At 39.4% G+C, this 25,539-nt stretch overlaps 1 protein-coding gene across 5 annotated transcripts in view; it reads right to left on the bottom strand.

The window, feature by feature from the left end:
- PLCL1 (phospholipase C like 1 (inactive)) overlaps positions 1 to 25,539 on the bottom strand; it is a 499,112-nt gene that overhangs the window by 363,281 nt on the left and 110,292 nt on the right. For 3 of the 5 annotated variants that reach the window (XM_049888887.1, XM_049888886.1, XM_049888885.1), the window contains exon 1: positions 22,030 to 25,427. The exons of the other annotated variants lie outside the window; for them this stretch is intronic. In XM_049888887.1, coding sequence (XP_049744844.1) covers positions 22,030 to 22,353 — 324 coding nt within the window. In that variant the 5' untranslated portion in view covers positions 22,354 to 25,427. Of the gene's footprint in view, positions 1 to 22,029; positions 25,428 to 25,539 lie in introns of those variants that run through there. 5 annotated transcript variants of the gene reach the window in all.

Below are 25,539 nucleotides of genomic sequence, written 5' to 3'. Positions count from 1 at the left end.
TAACACCCTCATCTAAAGTTATTCATCAATGCCCGTGCACTTTAATACACAGATAGCCTTCCTTTCCACTGAGACTGTAAATGATTTGAGGGCAAAGATTATAATTTAGACTTTTTTTAATCCCTTGCAGAAACATAAGAAAGTGCTCAGTAAATATTTGCCAATGGATAAATCAAAAAAAGTTAAATATGTAGCTCAGTAATACAGAAATTTGACTAATTTGTACTAGTTGGTTATATGGGTGGTTTAACACACTCCTGTGTTTTATAAATCTTACCAGAGCTAACAAAAATTTGACAGATTTATGTGTCCCTTTTAGTTCTTTATACAATCTAAGGAGAACATGTTAAATAGTGAATTGGACAAAAGAATTTGGATTGTTTGAAAATAGAATAATTTGACTAGGACAAATAGAGAATGACAACAACAAAAAAAAAAAAACCCATGAATTAAATCACAATTTAGTTTCCCACTGACAATAACTAAAAATTTAATTTCTATAAATAAAATATTATATCAAAATACTGTTTCACAACTTCATTTTATAAAATGGAACAATTTGCAATTTCTACATTCCAAGATAGAAAAAAAAAAATTCATTCATAGCATATTGTGAACCATCCTGGAAAACAGGTAGATTTGAATTCACAATGCCCTAATATTAAACTTTTTCTTTCTACTGGATCCTGTAAATATTTTTTTACTACCCTGACAAGGAACACAACAGAGAATCCCTGATGGAACAGGAAAGCAGTGAGATGCAGACCTCAAATTCTCATAAAAAGACCAGACTTAATGGTCTGACTGAGACTAGAAGGACCCTGGAGGTCATGGTCCCCTGACCTTCTATTAGCCCAAGACTGGAACCATTCCCAAAGCCAACTCTTCAGACAGGGATTGGACTGGACTATAAGATAGAAAATGATACTGGTGAGGAGTGAGCTTCTTGGCTCAAGTAGACACATGAGACTATGTGGGCAGCTCCTGTCTGGAAGGGAGATGAGAAGGCAGAGGGGGACAAAAGATGGCTGAATGGACTCGGGAATACAGGGTGGAGAGAAAGAATGTGGTGTCTCATTAGGGGGAGAGCAACTAGGAGTACATAGCAAGGTGTGTATAAGATTTTGTATGAGAGACTGACTTGATTTGTAAACTTTCACTTAAAGCACAACAAAAATTAAAAAAAAAAAAAGAATTGATTTGATGCATTGAACACTAATGACCGAAGACCAGATGAATTGAGGGATAACATCAAGAACATCAAATATGACGAAAACAAAAGGTCATTAAAAAGGCAGAAAAGAAAGACCAAAATTGATGTCAGAAGAGACTCTGAAACTTGCTCTTGAAGTAACTTGATAGAGCTTGCAATATTTTCATCTTTGTATTTAAGAGGTTCCAGTTTCAAGATTTTTGTGACTGTTAGATTTTATGCATTTACATTTATAAATGAATGAATGTAGACCATGAATTATTACAAGATCTCATATATGGTACCTTAAAAAAATAAGAGCCCTGCCTAATTATTAATGAGGGTAAGTCATAAAAGGCAACCACCAACACTCAAGAGGGAAAAAAATGTGTCCTACAGCATGTAAAGAGCACCAGATGATTGATGGGTACAACAGAAGAGATGGAGGCTGGCCAAGCTAAAGAAACAAGCAGAACAATGTGCAACTCCAAACTATGACTGCTTTCCACTTGCAGGATGCAAGCACAACAATTCAGTTTCAACAAGAAAATTAAAAGGAAATCACTATTAAGTATGCAGAAAATAAAAATATTTGGTTGAACTAATTAACACCACTTAAAATAGAACAGCAAAAATCTGCATGTTCTGTTAAATTTCTCTAGTCAAAAATTCCCTAACTTTAGGAAAAAAATTTTTTCAATTTATTAACTAAGTTAATTCCTTAGTGTAAAATAAAAGATTTGTTTTACTGATAAAAACGTCAGTGTAATACAGATTGAGATAGCATAGGATATCAGAATTACTTTTAATTTCACTAACACCAACATCAGTTTAAGAGAGGCAGGGACAGAACATGGACTCTTGAGGCTAACTCCCTGGGTTCAAATCTCAGCTCCAAATATCATTCATAGCTAAGTGACCAAGATGTTCTTTACTTGATTCAGGAGGAATTCTAAGGAAAAATTTTGTCCTGTCAGAAGAATCTGTTCCTTTATTGTTACCTATATTCTATTCAATCACCTATAGCTAGGGTTGCCAGAGTGAGCAAATAAAAATACAGGATGATCAGTTAAATTTGAAATTTCAGATAAACAACTAATAATTTTCCATGTGACATACTTATACTAAAAACATTATGTGCTGTTTATCTGAAATACAGATTTAACTGGGCAGCCTGTATTTTATCTGGCAACCCTACCTACAGCACTTCTGCTAATACTGTAGTTACTATTTTTCATTCTTGTATTTAGTAAGCATACCATAACAATAGCATCATAAATCATGCTTTGTGCTATATAGCATGTAATTACACAATCACTTGGCAGCCCGTGTAAAGAACTGTAATGGATTCCATAGAATTCCCAACTTCTAAAAGAAAGTGGTAACCATTTATGGAATTGTTTTAGGACAGTTAAAGATGTCCTGCTTCCAAATGTTCTTGATATACTCCTTAAGGGAACATAACAGCTTTTAGAATTTGGTTTTATCCCAATGGCAGTGATTAGAATATTCAATTATGGGTTTATGTATATAATTATAAAACAGATCACAGCAATCATCTTACCATATTAGTGCATTTCCCATTATGACGTAGATGCTTTTACTGAGGTTCCCATGACTGCAAAGCTAGGAGAAGTTTCAAAAGATTTGTTCTCAATTTCCAAATTAGCATTACTGAACGTTTTTCAAAAGTCATACTTGATTGTTAAATTATAATCATCTAAGAATAAAAATTTCAAAATCTTACATTAAATAACAATTCTACTAAATCTAACATATATTAAACTTAGTAAAAAATTAAAACTCTGAATCCAATTTAAAAGCACAAAGGCACAAAATAAGAAGTTTTGTGCTTTTTTTTTCCTACTATTAGTTTCCTTAAGTTTTGAACTCAAAGGTAATCTTAATAATCAAAATATCTAAACGATCTAAGAATGTCCTTTGCGTAGTATTTATACTATTCAAAGGAATCTGACAACAGTCATCAGCTAAACCAACCAATCTCCTGCAAATTGTTATTAAATAAAATATAATTTAAATATCACTGAAATATTGATTTTTCAGAAGATCTATTTGCCCCAAACTAATGAAAATGGATCTCCCAACAAGAATTATAATAATACAACAGAAAAAGAATACAGACAAACTTTAGTTATCTCTAAAGCATGATCTAAATGATTCAATTTCACATTATTAATAATAATATTTGTCATGCTAGACACAGAAAGGTAGCTAAATTAAACTTTATTTCCTCCCTTATAAACAAACACAATTGCTGATCTGTGAGGCTAATAGAAACAGACTTTTGACCATGTAAAGATTAAGATCAGTAGTAAAAACAAAAGCAGTTATGTTCCCTGTGAGTCATCATATTCCATTGACTGAAAATCACAATTTAAGGAAATTCTGTAGCCTACTAAACACTTATCAACAGTACCATGATCATTTGTGGGACTTGAAAACAATGTATGTCTTAAAGAGTGAGTATCTGAAGACTTTTCTAAACTAGATCATAATCTCAGGAAACGATAAATTTAAGATCCAACAGAAAGCCCTTTCTCATATGCTACACTGAATTATTTTCCAAGACTAAACAAAAAATGTTTTTCAAAAGTTCAATAGATTTAATAATTTCTTAATCTCTATCATGATATCCAATTTAATTGCCAGTACCTAGATCATATCCTTTTGTCAACTTTGTGCTTTTCTCCATCCTGACCTCCCTCCTTTAATGCTCCTAAAAACTTTTTCCCAGCTGTGCCACTTTCAGAGAAAGGACTTGAAAAATAATGATAATAGCTAACATACAATAAGCAGCTATGGGAAGTGCCCTATGCTTTCCATACAGTGTCATCTCATTGAATGGAATGCGAGAGGTAGAAAAAGATAGGAGGAGATGGAGCTGGGAAGATAAGCAGGATCTGTATCGTACCAGGCCTCCTAAACTATGTAAAGAGATTTGCAATTTATTCCTAGGATGATGGGAAGGCATCAAAAAGTTTTAAGGAGGAAAATGATACAATTAGATTAGATTTTCCTTTTAGAACTAAGACTCTACCTACTATTCTGGATATTGGATAAGGAAAAAAGAAGGCGGTTGTAGGGAGGAAGACCAGTTGGAAGATGCTTTGAAATAAGAGGCCAAGCATGGAAGTGGTCTGAACTAGAGTAGCATTGAGAATTGTTCAGGAAGTAGGCCAAGAGAACATGATGATAGATTAGATGTTACAGGAGGGAGAGGACAGAGCAAAAGATGAAGCTCAGATTGCTAGCAATGTCAACTAGGGGTATGGTAGTGCCATTCACAGATGGGGGACACAGAGGAAGAGCAAATCTGGGGACTTGGAGATATCCGACAAAACATATATACAGGCATGGGTATATTCATTCATCCAAAAAACATTTTTAAGTACCTAGCTTGGAGCTCAAATCTGTATCTCTCTTGCACCACCCATTTTCTATCTGATTTTACAGTTTTAATACATTGGGTATAGAGTGTGTTTGCCTCACCTTTGAATCCCTCTATTGCTAAGCGTGGTCTTGTCATAGTATTAAAACAGTCAGTGAACAGATGAATGACTGAATCAATCATTAAAAGTAACTTTGCCAAACGTATTATAGAGTGAAGAAAAAATTGATTAGCATTGCCAAAAAGACTGTTAGTAAAGTCGAATTTCAATGGCCTCGGCTCCACAACAAAGATATTAAGTTTATGTTTAAAGATTTAATATAAAGCACTAAATAACCAGACACAAGGCCTGCATTCTTACCCTGCCCTGAGATGTGTACTATTACATATCAATTCAAGTCTCAATATTTGAATGAAAGAGCTAAAATTAATTATAGCTTAGATATGTCTTTATATATAATTGCCTAAAGAGTTAACAATGTTTTCCTTTTAGTTGTATCTCACGTGAGGCGATCTAGATAGATGACAGGGCTCGGATGCCAGACTTGGCCCATGTTCACACACATTAACTTAAGCTATTGCAGGTAAGGCATCTTAAGATAACTGAAGGGTAATTTGATTGACTAAATGTCATATATGGTTTGATTAGACATGGTGACAACTAATAAGACTGCTTCTTCTAACAGTGATACACTGCTGTTGAGGGGCTCAGTAAGAAGCCACCCAGAAGGAACTAAGGGCCTCAGCTGCTTTTACAGGGTATATAAACACTGCTATAAATTTTTTATAGAATTATAGACTTTTCATTACTAACCAATGTGTAGTATTTTTATTAGAGGAGCTGCTAACTAAATGGATTGTCAAGTCATCGCTTTTTTAGGTACAGCCTCTCCAATAAGCAACTACTACTGCCACTTATTAAGCACCTATAAAATTTCAAATACATTACATTCATCACCTCCAGACCTTATAGCAAACTTGTAGGACAGGTATTATAACTCCTATTTTACCAATAAAGAAACAGGCTCAGAAATATTTCTAAACTTGCTCATGATCACGCAGTAAGTAGCAAAGCCAAGACCCCATGCCAGATGAAATTCTCCACTCTGTGTCATCTTCCCTGCCCCAAGCTGTCTTCTAAAAATTTAAGTTCCTAATAAGTAAATGAACCTAGTAATTATTTATTGTTATGTGCCATTGAATCAATTCCGATTCATAGTGACCCTCTGTACAACAGAATGAAACACTGCCCGGTCCTGTGCCATCCTCACAATCATTGCTATGTTTGAGCTTATTGTTGCAGCCACTGTGTCAATCCATCTCGTTGAGGGTCTTCCTCCTTTTTGTTGACCTTACCAAGAATGAGGTCCTTGTCCAGGGACTGGTCCCTTCTGATAACATGTCCAAAGTATGCGAGATGAAGTCTTGCTATCCATGTTTCCAAGGAGCACTCTGGCTGTACTTCTTCCAAGACAGACTTGTTCGCTCTTCTGGCAGTCTATGTATAGTCAATATTCTTTGCCAACACCATAATTCAAAGGCATAGATTTTTCTTTAGTCTTTGTTATTCATTGTCCAGCCTTCAGATCCATACAAGGCAATTGAAAATGCCAAGGCTTGGATTAGGCACACCTTAGTCCTCAAAGTGACATGTTTCCTTTTTCACACTTTAAAGAGGTCTTTTGCAGATTTGCCCAATGCAATATGTCATTTAATTTCTTGACTGCTGCTTCAATGGGCATTGACTGTGGATCCCGGTAAAATGAAATCCTTATCAATTTCAATATTTTCTCCATTTATCATGATGCTGCTTATTGGTCCAGTTGTGAGGATTTTTATTTTCTTTATGTTGAGGTACAATCCATACTGAAGGCTGTTGTCTTTGATCTTTATCTGTAAGTACTTCAGGTCATTTTCACTTTCAGCAAGCAAGGTTATATCATCTGCATATCGCAGGTTGTTAATGAATCTTCCTCCAATCCTAATGCCACATTCTTCTTCATATAGTCCATCTTCTCAGATTATTTGCTCTGCATACAGATTGAGTGAGTATGGTGAAAGTATAAAACCCTGACACACACCTTTCCTGATTTTAAACCACTTGTCTGTCAGCTTGTCATGCTGTGGTAGCTTGAGCATTGCTGTGATGCTGGAAGCTACTCCACTAGTGTTTCAAGTTCCAGCAGGGTCACTCATGGTAGACAGGTTTCAGCAGAGCTTCCAGACTAAGACAAACTAGGAAGAAGGACCTGGTGGTCTACTTCTGAAAAAATTGGCCAGTGAGAACCTTATGAATAGCTGTGAACCTAGTAATGGTAGACCACATTAATTTAGATCAAGGATTCTTTCAGAAATGTGGAAGAGAATGTGTTATCTTAGTTCAATTTGAGGAGAAAAATAAATCAACTATGTGCCTAACTTAGTAGGAGCTATAGAAGACACAAGTAAAGTCTAAAATCTGGTCCCTTCTCTTTACAATGAGATGAGACTAACAAAGAATAAACAAAGGACACTGTAGTTTCCTAGTGTTTATAGAACAGTTTCTAATTTATATCCTCTCTGTCAAAACCAAGGTGACAGCTGATAAACTCAGAGAATACTCCTATATGTTCTGCTAAAAAGACTCACTGCCTTAAACTTTCTAGAACACTGGCTCCTCAGTTAAGTCTATGGGGAGCTTTTTTTTCTCCCCAGAAAGAAGGTTCCTCTGCTTCATAAAAATACAAGATCCAGAAAAAGGGAGGTAAAACAATCCACACATCTACAGAGGGTCACTTATATAAATAAATATTTAATGTCTATATCCAAGAATTTAAAAAAATAAGGATTCCAAATTTTTTTTTTGTATTATCTTATTCAGTGCCACTAAGCCCACATTCTCAGCTGATTCCAATGTCAGCGGAGAGTAGTTTTTCTCTTCTGACTTAACAGGATTCATACAAGGTAAAACATTTCATAAGCTAGTCTTATCATCCATGGCGGCAGATAGCAACTGGTTCTCTATGATGTGACCTGGCATGCCCTTCGATATATGTAGCACTGACAAAACTGTGGGCCTCATTCTTATTTCAAACATCTTACATTGCCACATAGGCTAGAAACCCATTGCACCAACAATGCAATGCATACAGGAACTGATAATGACCTCACTGAAGCCCAGATAACTGTGTGTGTTTTGTGCATTGGTGTTATACATTGTACAATATGATTGTTCTAATGGAAATTACTCAATTGAGGGGGGGGGAAATAGTTAATTTTACACATTAGTCATCAGGATGCATTAAAGTACCTCTTAAAGGAAAAAATAAAATATAGACTCCTTTAAAACAAATCTACTCATACCTATAACCACAGAAAATCCTTATCTGTCTGGAAAATCATCCTTTTTTGTGACTATGGTTTGGGGAGGTTTCACACTTTCAATAGTGAGGGAAGTAGACTTCTGCCTAAATATAGAGGTCAATTGAATCAATTTTATGGGAGAGTTTTCAGAGGTACATTCTACCGAGAGTCAAAACAAATACACAAGAAGGTTGTGAGAACCTGAAAATCGTCCTTCAATTCTTGTAAAGCATATATTAGGAATAAAACCCATTTATGTTTATAGTTTATATTTATAGTTTATGTTTATAGTGATGGGAAAGTTGCCAATGACAGATGATGGTTACACAAGACAATTAATGTAATTGAGTTTGATAAATTATACACCTGAAAAATGTCGAACTGGCACATGCTGTATTTATTTATTTATTTACAGAAACCCTGGTGGCATAGTGGTTAAGAGCTACAGCTGCTACCGACAAGGTCAGCAGTTCAAACCCATCAGGAATTCCTTGGAAACCCTATGGGGCAGTTCTACTCTGTCCTATAGGGTCGCTATAAGTCGGAATCGACTCAACAACAATGGGTTCATACATATTTATAACAACTGAAAAATTTTTTTTAAAAGAATAAAATCCAGAAGCCTAATTTCTGTTCTTTTTAAATCTTATTAGGTCATAAAAAGTTGGAAGGTGTCAGTACTAGTTCTCCACCAATTTACTTTGTAATTTTGAGGAAATCATTAACCTTTCTGAGTTCTCAGTTTCCAAATCTGAAAAGGGTGAATTCAATTACTACAAGAAGAACTACAATGATGCTTTCAGCTCAATATTCTGTAAAAGTTCGATTTCAGAAAATAAAATGGTCAAGTATAACAGCAGTTACCACATATTTGGAAATGAAATATTCCTAAAATCTACAAACTAATAGTTTTTCTTTAAAACTATTATCAAAATTCTAAATTTTAACCCAGTGGACTGCTCAGATTTGAATTATTTTTTCTTTCGAAGAATCTAATAAAATTTATCTAGAGCTGGGTGAAGGCATCAATCACTACAGCAATGATTTAGTTCCAAAACTAGGGTGTGATGGATAGAATAATGCCCTCCCCAGAACCTTTGAATATGTTAGGTTACATGGCAAAAGTGAATTAGGGTTGCAAATGGATTCAGGTTACTAATCAGTTGACCTTAAATAGGGAGGTTATTCTGTGTTATCTGGGTGTGCCCAGTGTAATGACAAAGACCCATAAAAGTGGGAGAATAAAAATAGAAGAGCCCTTCTCAGAGTGATATGGTGGGAGAAAGACTCAACCAGCCATTACCAGCTTTGAAGACAGAAGGGTGCTACCATCCAAGGAATGTATACAGCTTCAAGAAGACAAAATATGGAAAGAAAGAAAAAAAAAAACAGATTCTCCTCTGCAGCCTCCAAAAAGGAACACAGCCCTGCTGCCATCTTGATTTTAGCCCAGTGAGACCATTTTATACTTCTGATCTCCAGAACTGTAAGATAATTAATCTGTGTTGTTTTAAGCAACCAAGTTTGTGGTAATGTGTTACGGCAGCAAAGTTAGGGCTTCTGACATCTAAGTTTTGAAAAGTAACAAACCCAAAACCCCCAGTCTAGGAAGTATGCCCAAACAACCATCTTAGATCTACTGTTGTTTCTTGGATCCCTCTAACTTCCAACTTAAAAAAGATAGTGTATATACATATAGTGCAATAAATGGTGGTTGCTTTTATTGCAGAATGATGCAAGGTTGAACCACCTTAATTTTTATTTCAGCCAGGCCAATATATTCTGAAATCTTTGTTTGATTTTTGGAAATCTGGGGTATTGGGGTTACAGGTTTAAGGGTTAAAGTGAAAAAAGAATAAAATTCTGTGATAACAGTTTGGTGGTTGGGAAGGACTAGGGAAATGGGAAGAAGGTAGTCAAAGGATAAAACACATTAGCAAACTTCTGAGGAGCAATGTGGATAAGCATCAGATAAACTTAAATTGGAATACTGCTTCCCCACCCCCACCCACACCCACACACTTAATAACTGTGAAACCTGGATCGTTTCCTTAGCTCTCAGAGCCTCACTCCTTCACCTATAAAGTGGAAATGATAATAACACTACTATATCATGCTTGGTAGAGGGTCAGCAAAAAAAAGGAAGACCCTCAGTGAGATGGATTCACTCAGTGGCTACAACAGTGGTCTCATACATAGCAACGATTGTGAGGATGGCACAGGACCAGGCCGGGTTTCGTTCTGTTGTACATAAGGTGACTAAGACCAACTCATTGGCACCTACCAAAAACAACAATATATTGCCAGGCTGTTACAAAAACTGAATGCAATGTAAGATATTGACAATAAATGTTAATGCCCATTATTATTCTATAATATAGATGTTTAAAATAACTCTCCATAGCAAGTTAGGCCTGGTGATCTGCTTCTGAAAGGTCATGGCCTTGAAAACCCTATGGAGTGCAGTTCTACTTTGCACACATGGAGTCACTATATCTTGGAATCAACTCGACAGCAGCCAACAACAATCTATCTATGGCATCATAAACAATTCTATATTGGCTCCCAGAAGAATGGGAGACATGGTAGGCAGCCATTCCTATTAAAATGATGGGGTAGAATTAGAGAATGATCTCTTAGCTCCTGTCTACCTAATTCTATAATAATTTAATTAGATTATTAAGCAGACCAGAGTTGTTGGGGTGTAAAAATAAAAGTTTAATTTTTTTCTATAACTGCTCCCTCTCTACTACGCTGTCTCGGATTCCCTTTCCCCCTGGGTACTGGAGGTATTACTCATAGCTTTCTCTGATTTCATAACGTTTCAGTCTTTTTTAATTACTAGAAGAGTTCTTTCAAGTCCTAAAACTTCAGACTGTTTATTTTAAAACTTCAATCCCACGTCTGATTCAAGGTCCTCTTCTCTATCCTACAGCCCCAAGGCAGGTTGGAATGTTGGCTGTAGTAGCTGGGGCTGCGGGTGGGTCTGCTCTACCCACTTCTCCCTTTCTCTTCCCCCTGCACTTCCTTTCTGGGGTTGGGCTGAAGTAGAGGTAGGAGGAGCTGACACCTCCCCAGAGAGTAGCAACATGAGGATGTTGCAGCCCCTCTAGGTTGGGTTTTTCTGCTCCTCTGGTTAACACTGAACAGACCTTTGGTTCTCTCTGTGAAGCAGACATCCAGATGCGGATTCTCTCCCTGTACATTCATCACCTGCTGTTACAGATCTGGCTTGCACACTGACCTCGTTCTCCCATCCTCCATCTAGCCCCTTCCCCCAGTCTTTTGTTACTAGAGTCCCTCCACCCAAGTGGCCTCTTGGGGTGAGGCACCAGCAAGAGGCCTGGCCTACCCAGGACAGCTCAGAGGCTCTGCCAGTGCATCACTCAATACTTCCAGAGAAGCGATGAACTTCAGTTTCAACTCAGAGGGAGTCTGGTGGAAAGCGGGACTGCTGGATGCCACCACCATTCACTGCTCAATCTTTACGCATGATTCTCTTGATCCTCTCTCTCACAACCTTAGAAAACATCATTAAATTCCTGTCTTCAATAAGGTAAGTAAAATAAACTGGCTTTCTTCAAAAACCATAACCAACCCTCAAGCCTCCTTTCCCTTATTTACCCTGGCAGAGATGGGGTGGGAGGAACAAGAAAAGTAGTGAAGATTTCCTCTTGGTAAGACTTGAGGTTGGGGCTGAACACAACAGTTCATGGTCCCTTGATTACATGGATACTCAGAGCCTTTTGTTTTTAGCTGTGGTGGCTAATTCCATCACTCACAACTACTCGCATTCTATTATATCAATGTCTATGATTGTTTGTCAGAAGCCATTTCTCTGTACTGGTGAAACTGTCATGCTGAGGGTACAACCCTGAAGAATTTTCTTGGACTTTTCTAGGGGGCTGGGCCTAGAAAATAGCAAACTAGATGAAGTTCACCTTTAATGTCAAGCACCTCCACCAACAACCCAGACCAGATCTCCCTAGATTAGTCCCAGGAATCTCTAGGAGAAAGGGCTTTATACCCAGCAATTGCTGTTGAGGTTAAGGGGTAAGATGTTAATTAGTTCTAAAGGGTCTCCAGAAGAACCAAAAAGCCATCGAATTAAAAAAAAAAGAAACGGAATCCCAAAATGTACAAATTTTGGCAGAATGATCCAGGGGAAGAAACATTTGTTGATTCACGTACCTAAAGATAGCTGTTTGCTCTGACCATTTATAAATCTGGTCCCATCAGACTCCATTCCTCTCTAGCACACTTTGATCCTTCTCTTTCTCTTGTCTCCTCTCCCCAAAAACCTCAATTTCTGCTCAAACTTCACTGCTAACACTTCTGAGTATGACTTTTCACAGCCCATGCAATTTCTTTCGTGTTGAACACATCTTTGAATAAAGACCATCAGACCAACTATAGGACAGAAAGCTGGACATCAAATGATCACCTACTGTTTTGTCATCTGATTACCTATATGTCTAGTATGCATGCATGAACACATACACACACACACAAATGCATACAGCACAATATTTATCACAAAATTAGCATGAGCCCATACTAACTGAACATGATAAATTATTAAGAAAAAATGTTTTTTAAAGTTTCAAATGTTTGAAGAAAGCCTTTTTTTCAAATCTAAAAAGAAAAATCCACTTTAACAGAATGTGACCACTTTATTGTATAAATGCTGCAATAGAAAAATAAAAAGGCAAAGAGAAAGAAAAAGCCAAAATCATTTCAATAATTTAACAAAAACATATAGATAGTCACTATGAGTTGGAATCTACTCAGCAGTGATGGGTTTGGTTTTTGGTATAGATAGATAGGGGCCCTGGTGGCACAGACGGTAAAGCCGTCAAATGCTAACCAAAAGTTTAGTGGTTCGAAACCACCAGTGGCTACAGGGAGAAAGTCTGCTTCTGTAGAGATTTATAGCCTCAGAAACCCTATAGGGTCACTATGAGTCAGAATCAACTCATGGCAGTGGGTTTTGTTTGATTTTTTTTTTATATATAGATGGATAATTAAAGCTGACACGCAAGAGTCACAACAAGAGAGCTGACTGCCTTTAACACCCAATTTGTCTCCAAATGATGAGGATAAACCTCTGGGTACCCATTTGGCCCACAGCAGAATGGGCTTATTACATTTAGTACAATAAAGCAGCCACGAGGACAGTAAGTTTGTGACATAATCATATTTGAAATTCCCACATATTGATTTTGGAATTTTTACCAAAAAAAAAAAAAAAGGAAATTAAGTAATCAGACAGACTTCCAATTTAATGAAACTTACCATGCTTCTCCTACATGTAAGGCACTATGCCTAGCTCAAAACTAATTGGGAGGAAATCTCAATCATACAGCATCGTATCCACTGACACTTAACAACAAAATTGCAATTTTCTTAGATTGGAAACTCGGATACTCCTCATTGATTTATTGATGCTGGGAGACAGAACTATCAAAGTGTAAAATAAATAATATCAGGTTGAAATGATTAAGTAACACTCCATCCTTAGTCTGCATAATTTATATCAAAGGCAGACCATAAATTTTTCCTTCATGGTGAAGATGCTAACTCTGGTCAAGGAGTAAGAACATACTAATGGGAGTTCCACATCTCTCAAGGCAAAGCAAAGTACAATGTTAATGTAAAGTCATAAGTATTTTATGTGCAAGGCTGTGAAACTGAGAAAACAATGTATTCAAATAATCCTTGAGAGAACTTCCAAAAACTGTTTTCAGAATCATTGCTTTTTGATTTGTCAGGTAAACTTAGTTTTCAAGGTAACAATAAAAAATCTTCTATTTCATACATTCTACCTAAGGTTTAAATCAATACTATTTAAGAGGTGGTATAGCACAAAGGAAACCCTGGTGGCATAGTGGCTAAGTGCTACGGCTGCTAACCAAAGGGTTGGCAGTTTGAATCCGCCAGGCACTCCTTGGAAACTCTGTGGGGCAGTTCTACTCTGTCCTATAGGGTTGCTATGAGTCAGAATCAACTCGACGGCACTGGGTTTGGTTTTTTGGTATAGCATAGAGGGAGCCCTGGTGGCACAGTGGCTAAGAGCTTGTCTGCTAGACCAAAAAGTCTGCAGTTTGAATCCACCAGCTGCTCTTTGGAAATCCTATGGGGCAGTTCTACTCTGTCCTATAGGGTTGCTATGAGTTGGAATCGACTTGACGGCACGAGTTTTTTGTTTTTTGGGGGGTTTTTTTCTGTATAACATAAAGATTAAAAGCAAACTCTGGAGCTAGCCTATTTGTCTCCAATTCCTGGCTCTGTCACTTACTAGCTACATGACTTTGGGCAAATTACTTAATATCTCCACATGTGTAAAAATGGGGATAGTAGTAAAAATATCTTATACAGTTATTGTGAGGATTAAATGAGTTAAAACACATGAAGTGCTTAGAGCAGTGCTTAGTACAACTTACATAAGCATTGGTGAAAACGGTTAGTACACTTGGTTGGTAATAGGTTGGAGGTTTGAGTCTACCCAGAGGGGCCTTGGAAGAAAAGCCTGGTGATTTCCTTTTGAAAAATCAGCCACTGAAGCCCCTATGGAGCATAGTTCTACTGTCACACATATTGTATCGCCATGAGTCGGAATTGACTGATGGCAACTGGTTTGGTTTGTTTTTTTTATTTTTATGAAGAAATTTTCTCAATTTCATCTCTTTGAGATGTTACTGTGTGTTTTATCTACTAGATTAAATATAAAAAAGAAAGCTACTTAATTATTAACAGTATTTCTAAATAAATACTATAGTTTTTTTTATGGAATCAATAATGCTAGAAAATTCAAAACTGGAGTTCACCAAATGCTGAAGATGTCTCTTCATCTTTATGTCTCCAGGGGGAGCATAAGGCTCCATCTCCCACCACCACCCCATCATCTCCTTCAAAAGTTGAAATGATCAATGATTAAGAATCTGAAGTTCAAGGACATTGACAGGATCATCTTTCACAAATGTGAAGCTTTCAAAGGAGATAAAGGTCAGAGTGCACATATTGTGGTCTTCTCTCTCCCATTTTCACCTGGCCACCCAACAACAGCCACGGCTGACACAAATGGGAGCAGAGTAGGTCAATCTCCCCTGTCTTCTCTGACATCGTTGCCCTCCTCCTGAATCGTTGCCCTAACCCAGCCTGAGCCAAGGACAGCTTAGAGGAGAAATGTACTCTCCTCCTGCTGACCATGTCTCTGAGTCCTTGCTCTCCAGTCCTAGCAGGTATGCTCCTAATCAGCCTTCCCTCATCATGAGCTGTCAGATCTGGGAAGGTGGGAAAGGGTTTTAAGCACATAGGCTATTTGGCCTGCTTTGGTCTGATGCCATTCGGGCCTTAGAGAAAAGTGCCCACAACATGGTCACGTTCAACCTGCTAGAGTTCTACTTTGTAATCTTGATCCCAGCTAACAGTGAAGTGTTCTTTGATCTCTTGTTGCCTTCCTCGTGTAATTATCTCCCTCAAGCCCTCAGAGGGATGGTGTTCTGAATTCCAGTGTACCTGATTCCCTAAACACTCATCTTAGGAGCTTTGAAATCTCACCGTCATTTTTAACCGTTATGTTGTACCATACAAGTAGTACAATTTCTCCTACTTGTACATATGACTGTGCTTAGATTTTAGTACAGGCAGAATATTTTAAAGGCTCTGGAAAAAGGTCAGTGTGAAAGAATAACAAAGCAGGAATTGAGGTACAGAGATGAACAACATTCACTAAAACTACAAATAAACCTTTTTCACATTATGAAATACTTGTCAAAAATATGAGATTTTATAGAACTAACAGGTTTCACTCTAAAAAGACTTACTAATTTATTACCTCAGATTTAGAATGTAAGTCCAATGAAATTATTCTCTCGTCCTACTTTATAATCAATGGTTCATACTCTGGTGCGCAGATCCCAATGGGAAGAACGAAAAGCAATTTTATGCCTACCTCTTACCTCTGTTTAGCCATTTAAAGCTGGATAATTTTTTAAATGTACAATTATATATATATATATATGTATATATTATATATATAGACGGCACTGGGTAATGTATATATTTTAGTTGGAAGCCGTGGTGGTGTAGAGGTTAAGTGCTATGGCTGCTAACCAAAGGATCTGCTGGACATAGCTTCTGAAAATGAAATTATTTGTAATGTTTAGTCATTAAAGCTGAACAGAAGTCACTGGGGGAGCAGGGAAGACTGCTGTAATTCTTTCATTGAGTTACTCCCCCAGCCACTGTCTGATCAGTTACTTGAGCATTACCCAGAAGCAATTAATAAATTGTTTGTTCAGTAGCAAAGTCGCTGTCTCCTGGTGTCTTTTCATAATGCCCTGCTGTGCCTGAGGTGTTATTTGACAATAAATGTTCAATTGACATTTTAGTGTTCAAAATTTCATTATCTGTTTTCTCTACTGTAAAAGGGGGAAGACTGAGAAAACACCTATTCAAATGCAATGTATATTTAATCCCTCAAAGGCTATGTGATTAACTTATACTTTTTTAACATATTTTTCAAGAAGAAAAACAAATAGTACAGATTTTAATCATAGTGGGAAATGCCACCACATCAACAGGCACTTCTAAAACCTTTCATCAAAGTACAATAAGCCTCTGTCTAAATTTTATTCGTAATTCCATTGAGAGGCTGTATAAGAAATGACATCAGAGAAGTATCACAATGAGAAGCACCCACTTCTAAGGTAAAATGTGACCATGTTTCTATGGCAATTTCAGAAAAAGTAAGCACTCTGAAGCAGCTGGGATAATAAACCAAATTCTCCTAAGAAGTTCAATGTTCTTAATATAGCTGAATCATACCTCAGGAGGAACACCCCCAGCTGTAGCCACCAGAATACATTCAAGGCACCCCTTATGGTAAAGACTGGCCAGCTCCACTGTAAGATTACATTGTTTTTTCCAACTCCGTCCCTAAGTTGATTACTGGAAATTTTTAACACAAATTTTTACAAGGGAAAAAAAAAAAGTCCATAAATGCTGATTAGTTCCCAGGCAAATCTACAAAAACCTATATAACTCATAGTATGCCTACAATTTTAAGCAAGAATTCAATTACACTTAATTTCCCTTCATAAGTATCTCTATGAAAGATGCTTTCAGACCTCCAACTTAAGATCCCATATTTCATTATTCCCCTAGAATAGTACATATTCCTATGCCCCAGGTTCTTGTTCTCTCTGTTATCAGTTTATAAGAATGCAACCCTCCACACACTCAACTGTCTGCAGGGGCACGGGAGAAGTGAGCCTCATATAAAACAACAGGTGTGAGTACCATATATTGATACCAAGTAGAACACCTGCCAAATCGCTTTCCCTTTCAAAATACAGTACAAGTCTAACAAAACAGACAAAGTTCACAACCTCTTTCTAGAGTCAATGATCTCCAAGTGTTCTGAATTAGGAACAGGAGGAGGGGGATGGGAAGAAGGATAATTTACCCCAAAAGTTTTGAGACCCAAGATTCAGACTCTTCTGCCACGCTCGTATATGTTCAGGTCATTTCTAACCTAGAAAGAGTTCATGTATGTATTGTGGACTCCCTACATTTGAAAGACAACACAAAAAGAGCAAAAGCTGTGGAGTAAAACAGACATGGGTCTGAATCCTAACTCTACATTTAATCAGCAGCTCTCTGTGTTTCCCACCCCTGCTTTAGAGGGTGTCTTAGTCATCTAGTGCTGCTATAAGAGAAACACCACACGTAGATGGCTTTAACAAAGAGAAATTTATTTTCTCCCAGTCTAGTAGGCTAGAAGTCCAAATTCAGGGCATCAGTTCCAGGGGAAGGCTTTCTCTCTCTGTCAGCTTTGGAGGAAGGTCTTTGCCATCAATCTTCCCCTGGACTAGGGGCTTCTCAGCGCAGGAACCCAGGGTCCAAAGAACATGCCCTGTTCCCAGTGCTTCTTTCTTGATGGTATGAGATCCCCACTCTCTGCTTGCTTCCCTTTCCTTTTATCTCTTGTAAGATAAAAGGTGGCACAGGCCACACTCCAGGGAAACTCCCTTTACATTGGATCAGGGATGTGACCTTGGTAAGGGTGTTACAATCCCACTCTGATCCTGTTTAACATAAAATTACGATCACAAAATGGAGGACAACCATACAATACTGGGAATCATGGCCTAAGCAAGTTGACACGTATTTTGGAGGGACACAATTCAATCCATGACAGAGGGTTTGCTTAGAGGATTAAGTGATATCATATATGAAACCTCTTAGCTTAGTACTTGACTTACAGATGAAAACCAAAACCAAATCTGTTGCCTTCGAGTCAATTTCCACTCATAACAACCCTATAGGACAGAGTAGAACTGCTCCATAGGATTTCCAAGGCTGTAATCTTTACAGAAGCAGACTGTCACATCTTTCTCTGAGCAGCTGGTAGGTTCCAAATGACACCACTGCGCTACCAGAGCACCTTCTGACTCACAGTAGGAGGCATTTAATAAATGTGAATTCCTTGCCTTTTAGCCCTTTGAGGGGGAGCTCTGGCACTGGCTGCTAACCAAAAGGTCAGCAGTTCAAATCCACCAGCTGCTCCTTGGAAACCCTATGAAGCAGTTCTACTCAGTTCTATAGGGTTGCTATGAGTTGGAATTGACTCGAAGGCAACACTTTTTTTTAAAAAAATGGGTACCCCTTTGAGGGATCCCTGGTGATGCAGTGGTTAAGAATTATGGCTGCTAACCAAAAAGTTGGTGGTTGGAATCCACCAGCCGCTCCTTAGAAAACCTATGGGACAGCTCTACTCTGCCCTATAGGGTCTCTATGAGTCGGACCCGATGGCAACGAATTTTGGGGGGTTTGTTTGCCTGTCCCTTTGGTTTTTATTTTTACCCCCTTTGAGGACAGTCATAATTTTGATGTGGGTCAACAGGTACCCAAAGCACATCTTTGAGGCTGAAGCTCAGAAACCCACTCCACCACCTTCCCAGTGAACATGGCTAAGATGGGCCATGATACAAAGTAACAGTACATGAACAACACTGAAGTCATTACTTTAACTGCTTCAGTGAAGATTTCAGCACCTTGTTGTCATCTATCTTCATCCCACATACTCACTTCTGTGAGATTCAAGTGATAATTTCTACTCTTTGCCTAGATAATCAATAGTGAAGTAGAATCAAAAGGCAATGAGAAAAAGTGGAACCCTTCATCCTGTTTATATAATGGAAGAAAAAGCACTTGCTCCTTTTAAAACATGTACGTTTCTCAGTTCCCAAAAGCTAGTATAAAAAATAAGCCACAGTGATTTCTAGTTCAAAAACATTACAAAATAGCACTATATTTTTAAATGTTAAATATATTAAATGTTATAAACTTGATATCAAGTACCAGATAGAGAATTGGTCTAATTTCTTAATTAGAAATATATTCAAAAGCAGGATAGTACACAGTTATTAGATATTAGTGATCTTGCATGTAACTTACTTGTCCTTTTCAACCACAAGTCATCAAGAAGCAATTAAGATGGACACTATTGCATTATTGTGGTATATAATAATGCACTCACAAAAAAATGCAAAATTTACCAATGCCAGTGCCATCAATCAATAATCACAAAGAAAGGCATGGGGAAAAGTAGAAGGATTAAAGAGAACCTAGTTTAACCTGCACATTAAATTTTTAAAAACCCAAGACTAGGCATAGAAGGGAATAGACACAGTAACATTAGACAGACTTTCAGAAGATGTATAAATACTGTCATTGTTTTCATCGGCTCCGAAGAAAATTGTTTTCTCAACTAAACACATGTTTTCACAAATTAGGAAGGGCAGATTTACTGAAAACATTCCTTTTATTTAATACACAAGACAGTCTGTTTTCTGGCATGATAGAGGAATGCACTATTCTGACTTATGGAATATTCAAGTTAACAGAGAATTAGCATTCAGATAGTCAGGACAGAACAATACTGTAAATTAAGGTGAAATAATTTAATATTTGACAATTCACAAGCTTAGTAGCTCAGGCCCTGGTGACACAGTGGTTAAGCATTTGGCTGCTAATCAAAAGTTTGAATCCACCAGGCACTTCTTGGAAACCCTATGGGGCAGTTCTACTCTGTCCTAACAGGTCGCTATGAGTCAGATTTGAGTCGATGGCAATGGGTTAGTAGCTTCGAGTTATGGCCATGAATAGCAATTATTACTATACTATGGTTTGGGTTTTATGGATGTATGGAAACCCTGGTGGCATAATGGTTAAGAGCTCCAGCTGCTAACCAAAAGGTCGGCAGTTCAAATCCACCAAGCGCTCCTTGGAAACTCCGTGGGTCACTATGAGTCCGAATCAAGTCGACGGCAATGGGTTATTTTTTTTTAATGGATATTTGAAACAATATTTAATTATTTTGATTAATATAAATGTCCTAAAAGCGTCCTTGTCTGTTTCAATGCCAAATAAAAATAATTATTGTCAAAATTGTGTAGAATGCATTTTCTCTCCCAACAGAATGTGTGCTATGTATTTCTTATATGATCTAGACCTTTTTCAGAAACTCTCATTTTTACTATTCTAAAGTGAACAAACCATGGGACAGCAGATTCCGGATGTCAACAGAAAGGTCCCTGATCTCTGGGAGGGAGTGGAACAGAGCCCACCGCCTGCCTATTTCCCCACTGGACGGGAATGAATGAATTTAGTACCAACATCTTAGAATCCAAAATATACATGTTTCCTTTCTAATTGTGATGTTTTTAAGTTTCAAAACAATATGCTTTTCTGACATGTGGGTTAAAAAAAAATTGCTTCCCTTTTATCCAAATTCACACCCAGTATAGAACACTCCTTTTCAAATAATCTAAAAGCCACAAAAAACAGAAACTACTACAAGTCATTGGTAACTATCATCCACACATCTTTTAATATAGAAATCCTTGTTGGTTTTCAACTTCCATGTGTCAGTGTTGGGGAGAAGCCTAGATCATACTTGGAACTAGCTGGATGTGTTGTGGGCGCAATCTACCTACAATGGTGCTGGAAGCACTAATTTAGAGGTTGGGAACAATACCTTGTAGTTACACAGCTTAAATCTGAATAGGGGTTTTGAATGTATCCACACACCAAGTAAGCTGAACAGTATTTCCAAGTCAGTCTTTCATTATCATCATTGCTTTTTTATAAGTAATTTCATGCTGACTCTGAGAGTCAAACTTCTCTGCCAAAATCGATTTTTAATCGCACATGCACACTATTACTCAAACGCATTTATGCTAAGAGGCCCTTTCCAGAGCCAGTTAAGAGGGCTCTTACAGGCGATCTAACTCCCCAAGTCATGAACCCAAAAGATGATATCTCAAACAGAAGAAACAAGCCTCAAATGGAAGGAAAACAAAGATATAAGGAGGTTGGGACTACAAATTCATTGCCAAATGGATGGACAGAAATCCTATCCGGTGGTTAGGGGGTCGGGAAGCTTTTTCCTTGGCTGTGGACGAAGCCACAGTGTCAGAGGATGGGGCTTCAGGGATTGATTGCTTTCTGGTTGCGCTTTCTGCAGCACAGAAACCATGCGCTCCGTCACTCTTCACTTTGCTGCAAGGGTTCACTGAAAACTCTGCCTACTTATGGGGAAAGTTTGTGTTTCTTGGGATTTCGGGACCACTTGAGTCTGGGGAGAATGTCCTTTTTTTCCACTTTAGGGTAAGCTGTGCATTTCCAAATCTGTGCAGGAAAAGCTGACCCTTCGCTAGAGAGCAGTGCACAACCTTCCAGTGGTGTCTACATTTATCCTCAGTGCTCTCTTCCTCCCTGCATCAACGGTTTAGTGAAGCTTTCAGGGAAAATGAAGAAAGGCATCCATCAACACTCAAAGGCTCAGAGCGGAACTTTTCCTCCACTGTTAGGAAAAAAAAAAGTCACTTCTGTTTCTCACCGCCAAGAGCTGAGTCTGGGAACCTCCGGACGAGGAAGGAAGGTTTGGTAATAAAAAAGGGTGAGAGGGAGAAAACAATACTGAGCCTGCGGTGCCTCCAGGGACCGTGCATCCTGCCCGGCTCCCGACACCCGCCCCAGCTTCACCACGCTCCGAGGATGGCATGGCCTAGCTTACCTTAATGATGCTGCTGCGCCGGGGGGTAGCCCGCACTGTCTCCAGGAGGCTGGCCTCGCCGTCGGCTGGGGCCCCAGCGGCGCCCGGCAACTCGGCCCCGCTACGATGGTCTCTCGTCCGGCCCGCAGCGCCCACCGCCAAGCCTTCCCCAGAGGCGGTGTCAGGGCCCACCCGGGGGTCTTCTTCGCCCCCCGCCGCGTCGGGCGGAGCCGGAACCTCCCTGCCAGCTGCGCCCTCCGCCAAGGCGTGGCGCGTGTCGGGCTCCATGAGGGGAGATGGCACGCCCGGCAGCGGAGTCCAGCCACCAGGCACGGACGCGCTCATGCACCCAGAGGCGGCCCGGCCAGACTTTGTTTCAGCGCCCGGAGGAGGCGGCGGCGGCGGCAACTTTCTGGAGAGGAGGCATCGCTCGGGTGGAGACGTCCGCGGGCTTTGGTCCAAGAGGCCGACAGTCCCGGGGGGGGAGACGGCGAAGGGGTGGGAGGGGATGTGAGCAGGAGCGAGAAGAAGAGGCGAAAAGGAGAGGGAGGTGTCCGAAATGTGATGCAAACGGCTGCTCTGCGCCAAACAAAAGGGACCGGGCGCCTGGCCGCGCCGCCTTCGGGGCCAGGACGCGCGCGGCCACAGGGTGGCCGGAGCCCGGCGACCGCGGCCCGGCGTGCCCGCCACCTGCCCGCGGACAGCGGCGTGGTAGCCCCAGGAAGTGCGGCGGCGGCCTCGGCTCGGCTCTGTTGTGACAGGGAGAGAGGCTTGTTTTGACAGCCCGTGGGGATTGGCAGGCGTCTGGGCCTCTTAGGAGCTGAGCCTCGCCGAGGGAGGGGGTGGTGGTCGGCTCGACCAATCCCCACTGCGGAGGGGTGTGCCCGAGCGCGAAGAATGGAATGTGTTCTGAACTAGGAGCCAGCCCAGCAGGGCTCGTGTACTCTGGCGAGGGTGTGTGTGCACGCGCGTGCGAGGATGTGCGCACCCGCAGGCACCATGTGTATATTTTACGAAGTCTAGATAATCGAAACAAGCCAGAAGATGCACCAGATCTGGAGGGAGAGAGATCTTTGTCTGCAAATCAAAGCAATTTCGATGAATAGGGCGCTCAACATTAATGTCAGAGCGTTTGGGGTGAGTGAGGGTAGCTTCGCCTTGACAGAAGCTAACTGAAGGTTCTAACGCCAACTCTTAGAAGTCAAGCCCATGCAGAGATAAACTAGGGTTTACTGGGACCCTGGAGTTGAATAATTTGCTTCAGGCTCCGTGAAAGGATTCTCAGTTTACAATGTAAATAAATTTGACAAGGAAAAAGAGTCAGATAAAAGAGGTGAGGGAAATAGGGAACTGAACCAACTAAATCCCTCTGGAGAGCAACTCCTAACAAAGCACAGATGATGGAAGTTTACTAAGTACAAGGAAAGGGGGGTGACAGTGGGGGGACTTAGTCCCTGTCTTAAAACATCCCTATTTGACAGTGGTCCAATCTCCTTTCTGTAGATAACCATATATAAACATACTTTGCCCATTCCAAACAAGCTAGCAACCAAGAGGAGAGATACCTTTGGATTACGCATTAAGTCACTGAAATGAACCTTAGAATGTTCAGTTGCAAATGACGGCTTTGAGACCTCCAGAAGCAGTCCCAGGAGGCTAGATCCCTTCAGAGCTGCCTCTCAGGATTGAGCTCCTGATTTACCAGAGCTGCCTTGAGAAATGAGGAAAGAAATCTTAGTGCTTTCATTTAAAGGCATTTTGATACTAGAGTCTATATTAAATTTCGTTTACTAACATTAAATTTTAATTATTAATAATTTGAGATTTTACTTGTTCTTTCATTCTGACCGAGAGTATGAGAATTTTTTCAGACTCAGAATTTACTAGAATTTTAGATGTACAAGGGAATCTAGGGATCATCTAGGGCAGCCCTTTTATTTTACAGATCAGATAACGGTCTGGACCCGTTGCTGTCCAGTGGATTCCGATTCATAGCGACCCAGTAGGACAGGGTAGAACTGCCCCGATGGGTTTCAAAGGAGCAGCTAGTGGATTCCAACTGTCTACTTTTTGGTTAGAAGCCGAGCTGTTAACCACTGTGCCACCAGGGCTCCAGATGAAGGTCCAGGGAGACATAATTGCTTGTGCCGGAGCTGAAATTAGAATCTGCCACCCAACTCCTCCAGTAATCTTTTCACTATTTTATCTTGCTCCTCTCTGGCTGCACCAGCCAGAACTGGATGAGGCCCTTGGGAGGTTTCAGATTTAACATTTACCAACTCCTAGGCAAGACTGAGAAGGCTTGACTTTCCCTTTTCTTTAAATATAAATGCAGTGCATATAAATATTGTAGATTATCGACCTCTGGTTTTAAAGCCAACACCACCCCCTAGCGATATTTTGGGAACTACAATAAAAAATTCTTTCCATAACAGCAGGTGCACTTGGAGAGGAGGGGACTGGTATATAAAAAATGAAGAAAACTCAAATTTTCATTTTCAACGCTATTGTCATGGATTGAATTGTGTGCCCCCAAAATATCTGTCAACTTGGCTAGGTCACTATTCCCAGTATTGTGTGATTGTTCACCATATTGTCATCTGATGTTAACGAGATGGGATTAGTGGCAGTTATGTAGACTCAATCTACAATATTTAAGCCAATCGCTTTTGAGATATAAAAGGGATAATCGAGCAGAGAGACAGGGGGACCTTATACCACCAAGAAAACAGTGCTGGGAGCAGAGTGCATCCTTTGGACCTGAGGTGCCTGTGCAGTGAAGCTCCTAGACCAAGGGAAGATTGATGACAAGGACCTTCCTCCAGAACCAACAGAGACAGAAAGCCTTCCCCCAGAGCTAGCCCTCTGAATTTGGACTTCTAGCCTCCTAGACTGTGAGAGAACAAATTTCTCTTTGTTAAAGCCATCCACTTGTGGTATTTCTGTTATAGCAGCACTAGATAACTAAGACACATATGTTGATGCAATGTCTGCCTTTTTAACCCACAGAGTAGAAGAAGGAAATAAAAGGGTGCCTAGATTTAAAACAACCAAAATGTCTTTCTGCTCATTAGTCCAGAGAATTTCCACCTATCTTATATAGGAAATATGCTCTCAGCTGCTAACTGTAAGGTCAACGGTTTGAACACACAAGCCACTCTGTAGGAAAAAAAATGTGGCAGTCTGCTTCCTTAAAGATTTGCAGCCTTGGAAACCCTATGGGGCAGTTCTACTCTGTCCTATAGTATGGCCATGAGTCAAAATGACTCCACCAGCAATGGGCTTGGGTATTTTTTGGATCCACACAAATATAACATATTTCAGGCTATTATCATATTTTCCTCTTAGATATTCAACTGTTACTACATTTGATTCCCGTCTTTTACTATTGTTTTCTACGCCTCATTTTTCTGTATTATCCTAATAGCTTCTAGAATTTAAAAAAAAAAAAAATCCATTCTTAGGCTTTCCTTTGAGAAATGTAAAAATGCAATTATCTCACTCATTATCTTGTTCTACAATATTAATGTC

Source organism: Elephas maximus, chromosome 6 (genome assembly GCF_024166365.1).
Source record: "Elephas maximus indicus isolate mEleMax1 chromosome 6, mEleMax1 primary haplotype, whole genome shotgun sequence".
Classification (NCBI taxonomy): domain Eukaryota; kingdom Metazoa; phylum Chordata; class Mammalia; order Proboscidea; family Elephantidae; genus Elephas; species Elephas maximus.
This window is presented reverse-complemented; position numbering and strand designations above follow the sequence as displayed.